Consider the following 17,194-nt stretch of genomic DNA (forward strand, 5'->3'; position numbering starts at 1 on the left):
CCACTCAGCATATATTTAGACAATTTCATCATTTATGTTTTAGTCCTTCAAAAGACAGGATACATTTACAAACTAATTTTAACTTTCTAGTCAGCAGCAAAACTTGAAGTACTTCCGAAGCACTCCTAAAGAGGAAATAGTTTCCAACATTCACAAAAAGTTTTTGGCAGGTAGATTAATTTGTTTTGTTCCGGGCATTTAAAGTATGTGACAATAGACTTTTAGAAGAGCCCATTTTCAAACAGTTAAATAAAAAGTAACTGTTTGCATTTATATTATGAGTAATTTAGACAAAATAATTTGGTTCTTCCTTTCAAAAATATGTTTGCCAATGCAGCAAATTGTACTGATGTGACAGATTCAGCTGTTTAAGGATATCTTTTAACCATTTACACTGGCAAATATTTGAAGGAGGAGGATACCGAGTAAACCAGTTATCAGAAATATCACATATAATGTGAAGAGGTTCTACATTGTCAGACACTAGTGCAGGCTTACTAGTGAGAGGAATTTCTCAGTCAGGTGGTAGACTGAGTTTAGGATTGATCTTGACCCCATAAATTTTTCAAATATGCCAGAAGTGATCCTCAGCAGAATTTTATTGTCATGTGATTAAAATGCCTCAAGTAAAAATGCATTGCAGTTCTAATGTAATGGGTGGAAAAGACAACTCATTTTCAAACTGTTGGTGAATACTCTGATTAATTTTAAAAAAAAATACATTCTGTCCTAAGTGTTTTAGAACACCATTTTAACTGGGTTGCTGTGAGTTTTCTGGACTGTATGGCCATGTTCCAGAAGCATTTTCTACTGAAGTTTCACTCACATCTACGGCAGGCATCCTCAGAGGTTGTGAGGTCAACAGACCTCACAAACTGAGGATGCCTGCCGTAGATGTGGATAAAACGTCAGGAGAAAATGCTTCTGGAACATCGCCGTACATCCTGGAAAACTCACAGCAACCCAATGATTCCAGTCATGTAAGCCTTCAACAACACACCATCTTAACTTTTTATCATGCTGTATAAATGTTGAGTGGATAAAACGTTTACCACGTGTATGAAGCCCACACATTTTCCATGAGCATAGAAGTTGAGAATGGGCACTGTAACGTAATGTAACATAAGTAGATCAAAGTGAGCTTAATACGTGTATTTCTGACATGATTCCTTGGTGTAAGTCAAAATTATAGAACCCTGAGAAACTGGATTTCATTAACTAAGTGAACTCTAGTTATGTGGGGGAAAACATAACAGCATAATGATAGACTACAGCAATATAAATCAATCTGATGGACAACTTCATGTTGTGTAAAGATTCTCATTGGACTGCAAACCTCATCATCCCATAGCAGTAGAGCAATGGTGATGAATAGTGGGAGCTACAGTCCAACATGGAGTGAGGTGGGGCTACAAATTGCCCATTTCTACCCATCCCCCATTTCCACATTTATTTAAAGAAAAACATGTCCTCTATGGTTTTAAGGCTGCTGCTTTTTAATTTGCAACTCTTAAATAGATGGTCCCAGGGTCTTGGTCTGGTCCCTAACCAAAAAGGTGATGGAAGTCAAAGGTTCTGAGGAACTCTGATTTCTCCTTGGCTGACATTGCCTCTCAGCAGAATCCCTATTTAAAAATTATTCCAGATGTATCTAAATTAAAAACCCACCAATGCAGCTTAGAAGTTAACCAAAGATTTCTTTAAAGTTCTAAAACATGAGGTCACACATTACACAAGTTATGACAGTTTTTCTACTGTGCTGTTTATATCCGTGAGATCTGAATGCATGCAATTTAATTCATTTATAAAGAAGATACTGTGGTGTCCTTTCTTCATGGGTGAAAAAAACTATTTTGCAAAAGCAGCTGGAAAAGCTACATCACAATACTACACTGTTCATCCTATCCACGGGCAACTCATTTAGCAAGCCAGGCACTGGAATTGTATATAGTTCCTTCCCCAGTTTTAATTCAAACCCAGTTCCTTAGGGGAGAACAGACTTGTCCTTTGCACCAGAGAACTGGAAGGGGAAATGATTAAATATGACTTGTTTTGCAAAATACAGCATACTGTTCTGTCTGTAGAAAGCCAAACCAAATGTCTTTTACATGAGCATTTATACATACTGCAGTACACTTAGGGAGTTCATGAGTATATAACGCCTAGCAATTTTCAAGTCATCCATTTCTTCATCAAAGTGGAGAAGCCTTCACCAAAGGTGTGTCTCTCGAATCTCTGCAATAATCTGACTGGCTCGTTGCAAGGCCTATGAGAAAGACAGCAAAATCAACCACAGAGACACACATTTGCTTGAGATCTTAAAAGATTCAACTACTATGTTGTAAAAACAATACAGATCCCTTCATGTACCTAGATGGATGTTAAGTGTTGAAATGAGATTTGTGAGATCTAGATTATAGCCTCAAATGAGCTCTGAAACTTACTGGTTGACCCCAGGCCATTCCCTATCAGTCCCATTTCATAGAGTCTTATGGACATAAATGAGAGAGTGCAGTTTGCAAGCATACGCTCACAAGAAATGGGATAGAAATGTAACAAAAATACATGCTTCTTTTGTCATACCACCATACCAAGCTTTTCCCATAAAAACAATATACTGTATACTAAAGTATAAGCTGAGTTTTTCAGCCCTTTATTTATGCTAGAAAAGCCCCCCCTCAGCTTATATTCAAATCAAGGTTATTTATTATTTTATTCTGTTATTATCTTTATAATGGTGGGGACAAGGAACAGGGCCTTCTCAGTGGTGGTCCCCTGCATGTGGAATTCGCTCTGCAGCGAGATTAGATCGGCATCCTCCCTCCTTACTTTTAGGAAAAAACTAAAGTCGTGGTTTTGGAGCCAGGCCTTTGGCTAGTGGACATTGCAGCACTTTAGACACTGAACTTAGACCATAGGATTGTTATGACAATTGGAAATGGATATGTGATTTTGATTAGGCGACTATGTTTGTATATGAGTATGTGATTTTAATTAATGTTACTGTTTTAATTTGCTATGTATTTGATTTTACATTGTTGTATTGATATTATGGCATTGAATTGTTGCCCATGTTAGCTGCCCTGAGTCCCCCCTTGGGGGTGAGAAGGGCAGGGTAGAAATGGTGTAAATAAATAATTAATAAATAAATGTATTCCATTTATTATTTTACTTTATTATTATTGTTATTATTATTATTATTATTACATTTGCATTATTTAGCTCTTTTTATTATATTTATTTTCTCTATTATTATTACATTTATTATTTTACTCTACTATTATTGGAAGGATACATAAGCACATTTACATTGAAGGAGGTTAGAATAATGGTTTAATTTGTTGGACAGTCTTGTCTTAAATAACAGTTTTATGTAAATATTCAAAACATGTTAACCTTCTGAGGCCTCAATTAATGTAATTTTATTATTATCTATTTTTATTTTGAAATTTACCAGTAGCTGCTGCATTTCCCACCCTCGGCTTATACTCGAGTCAATACGTTTTCCCAGTTTTTTATGGTAAAATTAGGTGCCTCAGCTTATATTTGGGTTGGCTTATATATGGTAATTGTTTTAAGAATAATAAAGGATGCAAAAAGGGATACACTAGGGTTCTAGCTTGTCTGACCCACGCATGAAGACTACAACAAGCAGCTTAGGCCTCTTGACTACAAAGAGATTTGGTAAATGATAACCAGCCAGTGTCATTTAAGGAGCTGTTTATGTCTCAAGTCAGGGGCCAACGAAACTGAGGGCGTAGCATGCTACATAAAACTCCTCTGGTGTGGTAGTAATACCTAGACCTCTGTCATGAGTGCATTAACTACATCTGAGATCCTGATTAAATTAAACCAAATGGCTTTTTCAACTCAGAAACTTGCTACGATAGTTTTAATTAGTGTGTGCCTCAAAGTACCAGCCTTGTAATTTCAGAAAAGTATAAAGCATTACAACTAAAGGGTCGATGGTACCTGTAACATGTCAGCAGCCTCCTTCCTGCGCTGAGCCATGTCTTCCGATTCAGTCAAAAGATCATCCAGCAATAAGGCCTTATACAGCTGTCCCACTAATTCACTCTGAAGAGAGTCTTTCACGTGGTTAACGAGAAAATGCATCACAGCTTTTGGCACACTACAAGCAAAAAGAAATAATTTTGGAACGAATGATCAGGTGCTTAAGAACTTAGGTAAGAATTTAACTTTCTTTTCCAGAAAGAGGTGTTTGTATGTGTGTGTTTCAACAAATTTGTTGAGCCTAGCCAACAAATTGGAGCCCCCACTGGTGCAGCAGGTTAAAACGCTGAGCTGCTGAACTTGCCGACGGAAAGGTCAGCTGTTCGAATCTGGGGGAGCACGGTGAGCTCCCACTGCCCCAGCTTCTACCAATCTAGCAGTTTGAAAACATACGTGAGTAGATCAATAGGTACAGCTTCAGCGGGACAGTAATACCTCTCCTTGTGGTTATGCTGGCCACATGACCTAGGAGGTGTCTATGGACAACGCCAGCTCTACAGCTTAGAAATTGAGATGAGCACCAGCCCCCAGAGTCAGATATTGCTAGACTTAATGTCAAGAGAAAACCTTCACCTTTATCAAAAAGAGAATACATTTGGGGATAAGCATAACAATAGGTTCCACTTTCATGGAAGTTAGGGATGCAGAACCCTTGCAAAAGTGGAAAAACAATTATCTTTTTTTAACCTCAGAGAACATTTCTTGAGGAATCTCTAGGTTCTCTGTCATCACTTCAGTGGGAGCTGATCACAGAATATCCCGGAGGGCCCTAGAAATTCCTAAAGAGAATATATTTATCAAATCTGTGAATAATCAAATCCACAGAAGTTAAACGCACAAATGTAAAGGGCTGGCTGTATATTCTACTCTACAAGATAAAACTCATTGTTCTCTTTGTATGGTGAAGCTGGATGTGAGGAGAAGGAGAAAAAGAAAAAGAGCAAGCTATGTGCCACATACACATTGTGCTAAGTTGAAGGTCATCATTGCTACAATATTTTATTGTAGTGTGATACTCATATTTATAAACGATTGCTGGTTTATAGAACGAGTATTAAAGGTAATGACAAATAAATATATAAGTATGGAAAAACCTTTATGAATACACTAAAATAATTATTTCCTGTTCATTTTAATGAGATAATCTGTTGCTTTTAGGCTCAAGAGTTGGCAGAATGTCTGCCAGATGTGCTAGAATTCCCATCAACTCTAACCAGCATGTACAATAGTAATTACGTAATGATAGTTAAAAGTAACTGGAAGGTATCATGTTTGCTGTTCTAAGCTCAGAAAACTAAAATGGAGGAAAGAGCCAACGGAATGATGCTCTCACCTGTTTTCAGCAAGCCATTACCCTTACATCCCCACATTAGGCTAACAGCATACGACTAGTGTTCACTTTAATCTGCACATAAAATTAGATGTGAAAATAATAAAATCAGCATGCTGCAGCACTTCAGTGTAACTAACCTGTCTTGAATATTCTTCCTCACAATTAGGAAATATGATTTGATGAGGCGTTCAATCACCTCACAGTCTCGCTGCTCTCGGGCTGAAAGCTTGCGTGCAACAGGAACTGGCTATGATCACAAAAGCAAGCGTTACAAGTATTTCATAACTCAGGATTTTACCAGATTATGTTTATTCTGAACTACAGAAAGGTGGCAGACAGCCTGGTATTTAAAACATGTTACAGCCTGCAAAAATCAATGCTGCTAAGTATCAACATGATTTATTTACAGATTATTATGGTAAGAGGAAACAAGAGCCTTTGGCTCTCCAAATCTTTTGGATTTCAATATCCAGAAAAGACACAATATCTGTCTATCTTCCTTCTTGTTTTCTGGAGTGAATGATAAAAATTGTTTTCATGATCTCAAAGTATTGCTTCCAAAAATGGCGGATTTTCTTTTAGAGCTCATTTTTAGCTCTCATGGAAATAGAATACAGCTTAAATATGTGGAGGTGGCAGCTATAAAAAGATGATGCAACATATCTATAGATCCTTATTCCATGCTAAAAATGGCATTAAATGAAACATACTATCAAAGTAAGGGCTACAGAAAGGACAGTTCAGAAAACCCATCCCATTAGGTTCTTACTACTGAAGTAGACACATAGGGCTGAAAGAGCCAGCATTAACTACAAACAGAGTATTTTACTAAGCAATGCTATATAAAGGAATCTTTCTCTCTCTCTCTCTCTCCACTCTCACGGTCTTCTAAATGCCCTAAAGCAGATATTGAAAACCAGCAGGGTCTACAAAAGGAAAGTAAACTTACTTGCCTCTGTTCTACTAATAAAACTGTCTCTTTTCCCTTTTCTACAACATTCTAACTGGAAAACATATGTTGCAGCTGCATGCACGTGTGTTTTGGTGAGAGAGAAGAATGTTGGGCAAGGGCCTCAAACCAACATCCCCTCAATGCTGTGTGTCCCTCTAACTTACTTTAGCCCCACCCACCCAAATTGACCCTGCCAAGTCATCCTGTGCAAGCAGGCAAGGTTGAAGAACCATCCGGTTGTCAGAAATATTAAAAATCAACTAGGTATTTTTAGTTGCAAAAAAGTGAGTCAAGCACTGAAAGGGTTAAATGGATGCAATGACTCAGCAAATGATGCAGTTCTATATAAGCAGGTGTGCTTATAGCTTATTTGCAGTCAGTCTGAGGTAAACCTCAGTGGGAGAAAGGTCTTAGTCTGTGAGAGAAGCCTCTGTGTGAGGTAAACATCACAGTGTGAGCTAGGCCTTAGTCTATGAAAAGGCCAAGTGTGAGAAGGCCTTGTGCGAGAAGCTTTGGCGAAAGAAGCCACAGGTTAAAGTCTTGTGTGTAAAGCTACTATCTGAAGCTGCTGTGTAATTTCGGTGTGAGAGGAGGCTCTGTGAGAGCAAAGCTGTTTATCTGCATAAGAAAGAAGTGTGGAAGCCACGAAGTAAGTATAAAGAACTTTATTTGTATTATAGAAACCTTGTTCCTGTAAATAGTGTAACCATGCTATTTCACTACAAAGAAAAGCCTCCTAAAGCAGATATAGCATTGGTCTGTGTGTTTTTGTTCTTTTTATCATTTTGGGCTACTGGTGCTGGGTCAGACTATGCCGATAAGTTACTCTGCTATACATTTATGAGGAGGGTCTTTTGTTAACATGCCCACTCGCCAACACCCAGTTCTCTCCTGTTCCTTACAGTTCTGTTTTTGTCGAAACTCACCACATCCAGCAAATTTACAGCATGTCCTTTTTGAGGGCTGGCAGGCAGAACTGTTACTGGTTTTGACTTTTCTTCAGCTAATATCTCCTCTGCTCTAGAGGTTTTCAGCATTCCTCTCCAGTTGCCTGTTCCGGATTCAGAGGCTCCTTCTCCTATAGCAGGAGATGTCTAATGAAAAGCAAGAGTACAACATTCAAATTTAGCTATTTTCAAGACCAATAGTTCATATAGTTCCAGCCCCTTGTTGAACAGAAGTTTTTATTTAGTTTATTGGTTATTCCTCCCTTCTGGTTTTTAAGAATCTTAAGGTACATCGTCTTCACTCCACAACAATTATATCCTAATTCCATTTCTCTCCAGTGAAATGAATTAGGCTTGAGGTGCCCTGGATAGGAATAGCCTACTCTTTCATCCAAAGCAGGAAAGTACAGTTAACAATTTGGCAACAAATCAAGAGATTACACCACCGACTGAATTTGGTATTCTGGCATGTTCCAAAGTGGTTAACCACAATTGATTGTTTCAGATAAAGTGAGAAACCATACATTTTGGAAAATTTCCTGGTTCGAATACTGATCTAACATCAGACATTCAGGTCACAAGGCTAATTCACCTTCTTTATTAAGTCAAGGGGTGCTTGTCCAAAAACAAACACCCCTTGACAGTAATCCATATAAATCATGTCATTATCTCCAAAAATTACCATCGCACCTACTCTAAAATCCTTACATTTCACCTGTCATGTTCAGCACTTTTAATTTTTTAATTGCATCTGGCCTTTGTTTTTAAATGTGTCATGATGTCATTGTTTAATGTTTACTGTTTATTGCTTTAATGTTTATTGGTTTGCTTTTTTGAGTTTTATTGTTGTATTTGTTCTGCTGTTGTTTTTATTGAGGGCCTTGGCCTTTGTAAGCCATATGAGTCCTTCGGGAGATGTTAGCGGGGTACAAATAAAGTTAATAATAATAATAATACCCCATAATGACAAGAAAAAGTGCCATTATTTTCTATATTCTCTCAGGCTATGAAAACATGTTTGAGAAAAATGCAGCAGGCCATAAATTACATGAAGTTGAATTCCTCTAGCAAATTCTCTACTCCTTTACAGCTATACCAGTGGAACTATTTTTGCAATAACAAATATGAAAACAAAAACTCAGTAATATGAAAAACACTCACACTACATCGTATACGATCGTATAAGATAATATGCTCACACTGACAACAAATGTGCAAAATATGAATCTACATAAATAATACATAATACATAAATGTGCATTAAATTCTTTCTCCAAGACAAGGTTAATTGGCTGCCCAATGATAGTCAGATGCAGAAACCTAATAAATGTGTGTTTCTTGATGCAATAGAACAGTGGTTCTCAACCTGTGGATCCCCAGATGTTTTGGTCTTGAACTCCCAGAAATCCTAACAGCTGGTAAACTGGCTGGGATTTCTGGAAGTTGTAGGCCAAAACACCTGGGGACCCACAGGTTGAGAACCACTGCAATAAAAGAAGCCTCAAAGATCTTTCATTATTCAATTTTCAAACCTCTCACATGCCACATACAGTGTGCACTCGGCGCTTCGCGGTTTATTTACTGTGGACCCGCTGTTTTGCGGGTTTTCCTGCACCCTCACAGCCATTTTCACTTATCACGAGGAGTCCTGGAACGGAACCCCCGCAATAAGTGAGGGAACACTGTACATCTTTCAGGAGGAAGGAGACTACAGCTAGTTTTGTTTTGTTTTTTGGTGGTGGGGGGGGGGGGATCTTAAGAATCTGCAATGGGCACAGAAAAAAAATCCAAATGTCTTCCACATGCAAACTTGCTTGGTTGCCCATACCTGTCCAAACATGCAACAAATATGTTTATTTAGACATTAAAGTAAGAAATTATTGCTATTGTCCTTAGCGGAGGTTCCTAAGCTCTAACAATTTGCAAACTATTGAACCACCTTCTTGGTAAGTGTCCAAAGCTATTAAGAACCCATTTGAAAGCCATTGGTCCAACATCTCAGCAGGCAACGTGTTCAAGAAGTGCTTGTGAGAGCAATGCTAACCCTTCCCAAAGTGCACCACATGGACAATGGAGCATGCAGTGCTTAGAGGAAGAAAGAGAGACAGACCTTGCCATCAACCTCAGCAGAACCAGCAGAAGAGGTCTCCTGGGAGGAGGGTGCCAAAGCACCAGGAGGCTTAGTGGACTAAAGAAGGCAAGAAGGGCAAAAATGACATCAGCATTGCTTCTCTTTTTATTCCAGCTCACCCACTTCAATCCCATTCAGTGGCTGCATTTCAGAAGAAAGCATGCACTTTTTGAACAGAACCTCAGTGGGGAATTTCTGTATATCCCTTTGCAGCAACAAGAAGATCTTCTTGGTTTTAACAAGCATTTCAAATGGTACCTGTAGTTTTCCTTAGATTATCAGGCACATACTCACCTTGTCTCGTGACCCAGCAGGAGGCATCTCTCTGGCTAATCTGTTCCGCCTTTGCTGCTCCTTTCAAAAAATAAGTGTCTTGATTAGAAATTGATTGTGTAAAAGTAATCCTTTTAATTCAAAATACAAGGATGGGTGAAGTATGTGTATCATGTGACATTTAAATAGCAAACCTCTACATTCAAAGGCTGCACACCTCTAATTACTAGATTGCATAAGCAAGCCATGAACTTTTAGTTCTAATGAGAAAAGATCATTATTTTGTCTCAAGAGTTTTAATTCATTTTCAGTCGATGTGAATGTCTGATCATATAAAGTAACCTGAGAGACCCTATTAACCACTTGTACACAAGATGACACAGTAATTTATAAGTAACAAAGGATGAATTTCCTCCTTTACCTCTATGTTGTTGTTCATGAGCCCACAGGCATCTGCAAAATCTGGATGTTTGGTATTGATGTAGGCCAACTCAATAGCTACCAAATTGTGAACCTTTAAGAAAGAGAAAGAAATTAAAAATTGCACTGATAATTCTATCTGATGAAAGGCCATATGAGATAAGGATGCACAGCAGAAGTTTGTCAGAACTTATGTTATAAAAATAGGGCATAGTAATAAAGATAAAGGTTTCCCTTGACATAGTAGCTGCGTTTGACTCTGGGGGGTGGTGCTCATCTCAATTTCTAAGCCGAAGAGCTGGTGTTGTCCTTAGACACCTCCAAGGTTATGTGGCTGGCATAACTACACGGAGCACCATTACCTTCCCGCAGAAGCAGTACTTATTGACTTACTCACATTTGCATGTTTTCAAACTGCTAGGTTGGCAGAAGCTGGGGGTAACAGTGGGAGATCACCCCACTCTCTACATTCGAACTGCCAACCTTTTGGTCAGCAAGTTCAGCTGCTCAGCTGTTTAACCTGCTGTGCCACTGGAGGCCTAATAAAACTGGCAAAAACTCCAATAAAATAACAATCTTGACAAGCAAATCCCAACCTAAAGAATCATTTTTGGCAATTTATCCTCCAAAATATCGTCATGTGACAAGAAAAAATGATGATAAACAGAACCAAAGAAAGAACAGTAAGAAAGGTGAAAGGACTTTCTGCTGTAAGGAAATAATCCCTCCAGTGGAAGACTGGGAAAGAACACAGAATATTCCATCAAAATGATTTCATGACTCAATTGGATGTAAAAAATATATGGCTTAGAGGTAAAACTGATTTTCTGTACCAGGAGACAGACATGACAGATTTCAATATCTGGATTACATGCTACTGCCTTGTCATTTGTCACTTCTTTCAGAACTCTGCTCCCTCCCAGAATGTTCTGGTACAATTTTCAGACCATATGATGGCACAGAGTAAGCTCCGCAATAGTTACCATTTCATTTGTAACCGGCAGCCTCCGACGTAAAAGACTGGTTACAACCTCAACAATGGCATCATGGAGTTTAGGAAACCGCAGCAATTCCTGAATGGAAACAAAACCAGGAAAGTGTTTTATTTTCTGAATCTACAGGACTACCACTGAAATAGAATTTGTAACATTAAATTATGCAATTGAATGAACCATAAATGCCAAAGGTATCAGATTTCAGACTATTGGGCAGGGGGTGGACAAGACTAATAATATGTGTAGAAAAATTCCCTCCCCTTAACTGAAAAGATGCTTCCGTGGCATAGTCCTGCAAGCTTTGCACAACTTGGACCAAAGTGTATACGCAATGCCTCTGAGTTAGTGAACATATTTATTTGCATGTCACTAATAGGAGATCTACCCCTCTATACAAGTGTATAGACAAGGCTCTTTGAGTTTACATTAGATTTCAGACATTTATGGATTTTAAACTTTTGGCTGGTCATCTAAGTAGAAAAGAATCTTCATTCTAATGAATCTTGCAAAATGGAGATGAACTAACAGTAGGTTTTCCTAAGTTTCAGAATAATTCTATGCAATTATAATACAATATAATTAAAATAATATAATATTATTAAAATAAATAATACAGTCAGCCCTCCACATTTGCTAATGTTAAGGGCACAAACACCTATGAAAATGAAAAACCATGAAAAAAGACATTTTTATTTTTCTATCTGAGAGATAACCTCTCTAGGAATTTCTAGGTCTTCCAGCATGACTCTATGTTCAACTTCTGCTGGAAGTTGAACACAGAATTGTATTGGGGGATCTAGCAATTTCTAGAGAGAACATTTAAAATCAAATAACCAAATTTGCATGACTGTACACACAGCAACAGTTTGCAACTTCTTTTACCTGTGTGCTGTAATTGCTACAATGCTGAATGATCCTCTGCATTTCCTCATGAACAAGCTCCACACACCTCAGGCTAGGCTCTTCCAGACGTTTGATTTGCCTTTTGACTAGCAGTTCGAAGGAGACTTCAGGCACAAACAAGGCAGGTCGTGGACCCTAGTCAAATCGAAGGGAAATGGATGAGTCTTTGTTTACCTGTAAGGAAGGGCACCATATTCGCCGGGCATTGTAGCACTCCTTGATGCAAGTCTAAGGAGTACACAGTGCCAAGTAAAGCAAGCCCACCCACTGAAGAATAGGTTTAAAAAGGGACACAGCGTCCTAACAGGAAGTTAAAGGATAATACCTACAGTAGCATTTCTAATGGCTGTCAAGATGTCAATGGTGTTAAGGCCGCCTAATGGATCAACAGATTCTAAAGTACGTCCAAAGGTTTCATGAAAAATGTAGCAAATTCTAGCTCCGCCGCACCTGGAGAATGAAAAAGAGTAACTGGGATGCATGGAAAGAAATGGAAAACTTCAATCATATGTCCTAAACTGGCAATTATTTGCTGTATAAAATAGTTTTGACATTTGTTTTCCAATTTGAGATTTAGAAACACTACTACGTAGAAGCATTAGGGTTTTTTTTCCCTTTCCTAAATTTGTTTAAAAATGCTATTTGCTGTATTTGTATTCTGTGTTTTTATCTGTGCTTTAATTTATGTAAGCTTTTTTCAGACTCGGTTTTTGGGGAAACAGCTTAAAATAAGTGAATGAATCATCGTAATAGCAAAAATAGTATTTTAAAGTTTAACATCCTCCAGCTTTTATGGTAATGAGTCTCTAAAACAGAACTTGAACTTACAGTTCAGAAGTCTCAATGTACTTTGCTGTCCCTTCAATGGTGTTGCAATATTCAGTGGCAAATTTGGTAATAAGCTGCAATAACGTGGCACTTTTGTCATCCACAGGTTCCCCGTAGCTGTTCAACAGAGATTGATATTGAGCAGCTAGAACATTGATTCTAGTTTTTAGTTCTGGTAAGCAATCCCTGATGTGATGCATGAGCAACCTGAAAGCAGAGTTTGGGAACAAAGAGCACTTTTAGAAGGATAATTGAAACATACAAGGTAACTTAGCTTTCAATTAAACTTTTAAAATATTATTATTTATTCAGCAGGTATTCAATGTACCTGTCAGAAAAAAATACATACAACATAGTGTGTGTTTTTTTTTATTTATTTAGAGAAAGATGGATGAAGTTACAGAAAGTCTAGGACAAATATCTATTTTATGATTCCTCCCCCAGTTCCCCTCAATTCATAATCACAGACCGCTGCAGGGTTTTTGTTTCTGTAATTTGTTTCTTTTATTAGCAAATGCAGCAAGTTACTTTGAATTCTGTGAAAGTGGAGGGAAACATATGGAGAACAATTAATCACCCCTTTGTTAACCAATTTTGAACCACCTATTCAAATCAGATATTAGTGGCAGCTATTAGCACCTGTCTACAGAGCAAAACACTACTAGAAATGAGGAAATTGATATCGAGACAAATCTTTCTGGTTAGTGTAATTAATAATTATCTTGTATGGAGCCCCCGGCGGCACAGCGGGTTTAACTGCTGAGCTGCTGAACTTGCTGACCAAAAGGTCAGCAGTTCGAATCCAGGGAGCTGAGTGAGCTTCCACTGCTAGCATCAGTTTCTGCCAACCTAGCAGTTTGAAAATATGCAAATGTAAGTAGATCAACAGGTACCACCTCGGCAGGAAGGTAATGGTGCTCTATGCAGTCATGCCAGCCACATGACCTTGAAGACATCTATGGACAATGCCAGCTCTTTGACTTAGAAATGGAGATGAGCACCACACCCCAGAGTCAAACACGGCTCGACTTAATGTCAAGGGGGAACCTTTACCTTTTAATCTATCTTGTGAAATTTGGCTTTTATACAGTTCTTCAAGATTTTTATTAGTACTATTATCTACAATATTTTACAAACAAAAAAAGGTAGTATTTAAATTTCTTATTTCAAAAAGACATGCAAGTGATGCAGTTCAAAGACAAAATAGGCAGAAAATGTTTCATAGCAACGAGGCTGTCAATAAGTAAACTACTGATTGGTTTCTAAGGATCATTTTGTTATATTCACAGCAACCCACTGATCAATTTGTAATTATCAAATGGCAACTAATGTTATTATCATATGGCTATGGAACTTCATCTCCACCAAAATCAGATCAGCACCCTGCCTCCTGACCTTCAGAAAGAAATTAAAAACATCTTTGTGGGACCAAGTCTTTGGACAGTAATGCTGTGCAATAGGTGAAGATAGAATATATGTAATCATGACCAGAATGGCCTTTGACTATGATTTTGGACTCTGTCATTTTTAATACTTGGTTTTAATGTTTATATGCTTTTTAATTTTATGTTTTAATGTATATGTTATATCTTATTATATGTCTGTTTTGTGTGGCATCGAATTGTTGCCTTTTGTAAGGCTACTCTGAGTCCCCTTCAGGGTGAGAAGGGCAGGGTATAAATACAGTAAGTAAACAAATAAATGTATTGATCCAGTGCAATTATTTGAGAATATATCATGATAATCCTAATATTCAGCCAGCACGATTTAGGATACAATCCATCATCACATAACTAAAAAAAACCCCACTAAGTCCAAATCATCTGAGGCTTCATAAATAATTCATAAATAATTGCTAGCTTTCTATTCACCCTCTTTGCAATATGAGCCTCAAAAATACAAGGGAAGTGCAAGTGACAGAATGCCATTAATCATCTATCATAAGACCACCACCATCAAGAGCAAAAAATAAGTACACAACTGGAATGAACTACAAAAAAAAAAAAGTAGAGGGGGGGAGAATAAGAATGTAAGTAATTCTGTGTACCTGTTGAGGGTTCTGGCAAGATATTTTGTTCCATTCCGATTGGCTAAAGAGGGATACTTCTTCTGTAGAAAACCATACTCATCACGAATCGAATCAGCCACACTCTTCTTAGTGTTGATATCTAATTGACTTCTAAAAGGTCAATGAGATATAATCAGCAGATTATGTTGGAATAAAGGATGACAATTTCATTTATTTCTTTCATACAGTATCTCAGATGGTGATTTCAGAAGAATTTGGAGGTCACACAGCTGTTGCACACAAGGATTATAACCCTCTCTATAGGCCAAGATCCATGAGAACAAATCACATTGCTAAGGAATTACAGGAATGCTTTAAACACCAAGTTCTCATGCCGCTTTCCCTCCTCAACTTACCTATTGACCACACCAATGATGCCCAGTTTAACGGGTATCACTCTTCCCATAAGGACATCCATAGCATCAGTGCCAGCATCCATGAGGTCCAGCTTTGTGATAACAGCAAGGGTACGCCGCCCTATTGGAGAAGCGTCGGGGAAAATGTCATTTTACATTTAGCTGACCATGTATTAACTTCTCAAGCCAGAGTTACAAAAAAACCCTACTGAAAAATGCCAAAGAATAAAGCCATGAAAGAAAGGGGAAATTCACAATTAGAAGTGTATTTGGTCTCAGCTCATCTGTTACAATCTAAACAAGAGGACACTTCAATTTCTATCTTCTTGTATCTTGATCAAAGTGAGCAACACAAATACTATTTATAAAGATTTGTGTTTCAGATCCACTGCAAGGATTGATAATCCAAATTTCGAAAGAGGTCTAAATAAAAGTCCGTATCTCTTTCTATGAAGTGTTGTTGGTGGGAACGTGACAGAGGGTCTTCTCTGTAGTGGTTCTCTGGCTCTGGAATACCCTCTCAAAAGAGATTAGATTAGCCCCTGTCCTTGAATCCTTCCATTCTAGCCTAAGAACATGGATTTTTAAACAGGTCTTTCACTTCAAGTAGACTGAAATGGGCCTATATTAGGTTGATACTTTGGCACTTTCGTTGTGTACTGATGGCAACTAGTTTTAACCATTGATGGAAAGTGCTCTGAAATTGTGTATTTTATTTTATGTGTTGATAGTGGTTATTTATAACTTTGATGTGATATTGTTTTATATCTATGAACTGTTGATGTTTATACTGCACTTACAGTACTTTGTTAGCTGCCCCGAGTCCCTTTTTGGGAGACTAAAGCAGGCATGGGGAAACTTTGGTCCTCCAGGTGTTTTGGACTTCAATTTGTATAATTCCTAACAGCCGGTAGCCCAAATTGTTAAAAAGCTGTTGCATACAATGCCTGGGGCTAATGTTACTTATCGAAGAGTATTGCTATTCAGTCTCATTAAACCAAAATGAATAAATGCATTCAAAGATGCCTACAGAAACATCATAAACTGAGAAGAAGTGTCCCACTAGTTCAGACGATTATTTTAGACTTCATAAACCATAATGTATAGAAGTAGAAAAAAGAGCTAAGGCTGAGCACTGTGTTCACTGACTCCCTGTTCCTATCTTTAGCCCTCTGTTTCTGACTTGCTTTAAGCCAAAGTTCCCTGTCATGCCTGAAATGAAAAATACCTGACTTCCTAAAATACTAGAGTTTACAAAGCCTGGAGCAAGAGTGTGAAATAGGTTGATAATTGTTATGGTTGTTGCTACAGTTTAATAAGATGTAGACCTGACTTTGCCTTCAGTCTGAAATGCCTCGGTTGCATTAATCATTAAAGGCACCTTGCCATCTTAATCATACAAATTACAACTGTATGCTACTGGAAAGTAATAGTTATACCATTTACTGTGCCGTAGGAGAATGGTTTCTAAGAAAGGTGAAGGGAGGCAATTTGGAATCTGCGGTTTTGTACTTACCATCAGGATCCACCTCTCGTGCTATTTTAAGTGCCTCTGAGGTGGCCATGTCTGTATTGGCAGCAGTGACTGCCAAAATTATTGAATTTGGGTTACTAATGAATCTAATGATTTGTTCTCGGATTTGAAGTTCTATATCCTTTGGTTGGTCCCCCACAGGCACCTGTGAGAGAGAAAAAGTAAAACCTATAAGAATATTAGCTTTTAAACACATTTACTCAAAGTTGCTCATTTGAAGCTACGCCTGTTGTCATGAATACAACAGGTGTTGTCATGAACACAACATCTGAAGGCCATTCCCAGGCAAGAGAGGAAAAGGAAACCTGAACCACCCAATGAAGAGAAATGTAGCTACTTTGCGCTCTTATTCTCCCTATTATTAGTCTTGCCATGCTGCATTTAATATGGGATGACCAAGTTTCCACAAAGGAAAAAAAAAAGTGACTCAACAGACAAGA

General features: G+C 38.0%; 1 protein-coding gene across 4 annotated transcripts in view; it reads right to left on the bottom strand.

Moving 5' to 3' along the window:
* Window positions 1-581: 581 nt before the first annotated feature.
* The window catches only part of DNM1L (dynamin 1 like), a 39,171-nt gene continuing 22,558 nt past the window's right edge, over window positions 582-17,194 (bottom strand). For 2 of the 4 annotated variants that reach the window (XM_060776805.2, XM_060776804.2), the window contains 14 exons: window positions 16,737-16,899; window positions 15,221-15,341; window positions 14,844-14,975; window positions 12,797-13,003; window positions 12,298-12,418; window positions 11,948-12,103; window positions 11,054-11,143; window positions 10,072-10,164; window positions 9,672-9,731; window positions 9,357-9,434; window positions 7,226-7,393; window positions 5,485-5,594; window positions 3,973-4,132; window positions 582-2,266 (listed from right to left, as the gene is read on the bottom strand). In XM_060776805.2, coding sequence (XP_060632788.2) covers window positions 2,210-2,266; window positions 3,973-4,132; window positions 5,485-5,594; window positions 7,226-7,393; window positions 9,357-9,434; window positions 9,672-9,731; window positions 10,072-10,164; window positions 11,054-11,143; window positions 11,948-12,103; window positions 12,298-12,418; window positions 12,797-13,003; window positions 14,844-14,975; window positions 15,221-15,341; window positions 16,737-16,899 — 1,716 coding nt within the window. In that variant the 3' untranslated portion in view covers window positions 582-2,209. The remainder of the gene's footprint in view (window positions 2,267-3,972; window positions 4,133-5,484; window positions 5,595-7,225; window positions 7,394-9,356; window positions 9,435-9,671; window positions 9,732-10,071; window positions 10,165-11,053; window positions 11,144-11,947; window positions 12,104-12,297; window positions 12,419-12,796; window positions 13,004-14,843; window positions 14,976-15,220; window positions 15,342-16,736; window positions 16,900-17,194) is intronic. The other 2 variants (XM_060776806.2, XM_060776807.2) reach the window with 1 other exon arrangement.

The sequence above is a fragment of the Anolis sagrei genome, chromosome 5 (assembly GCF_037176765.1).
Source record: "Anolis sagrei isolate rAnoSag1 chromosome 5, rAnoSag1.mat, whole genome shotgun sequence".
In the NCBI taxonomy this organism is placed as follows: Eukaryota; Metazoa; Chordata; class Lepidosauria; order Squamata; family Dactyloidae; genus Anolis; species Anolis sagrei.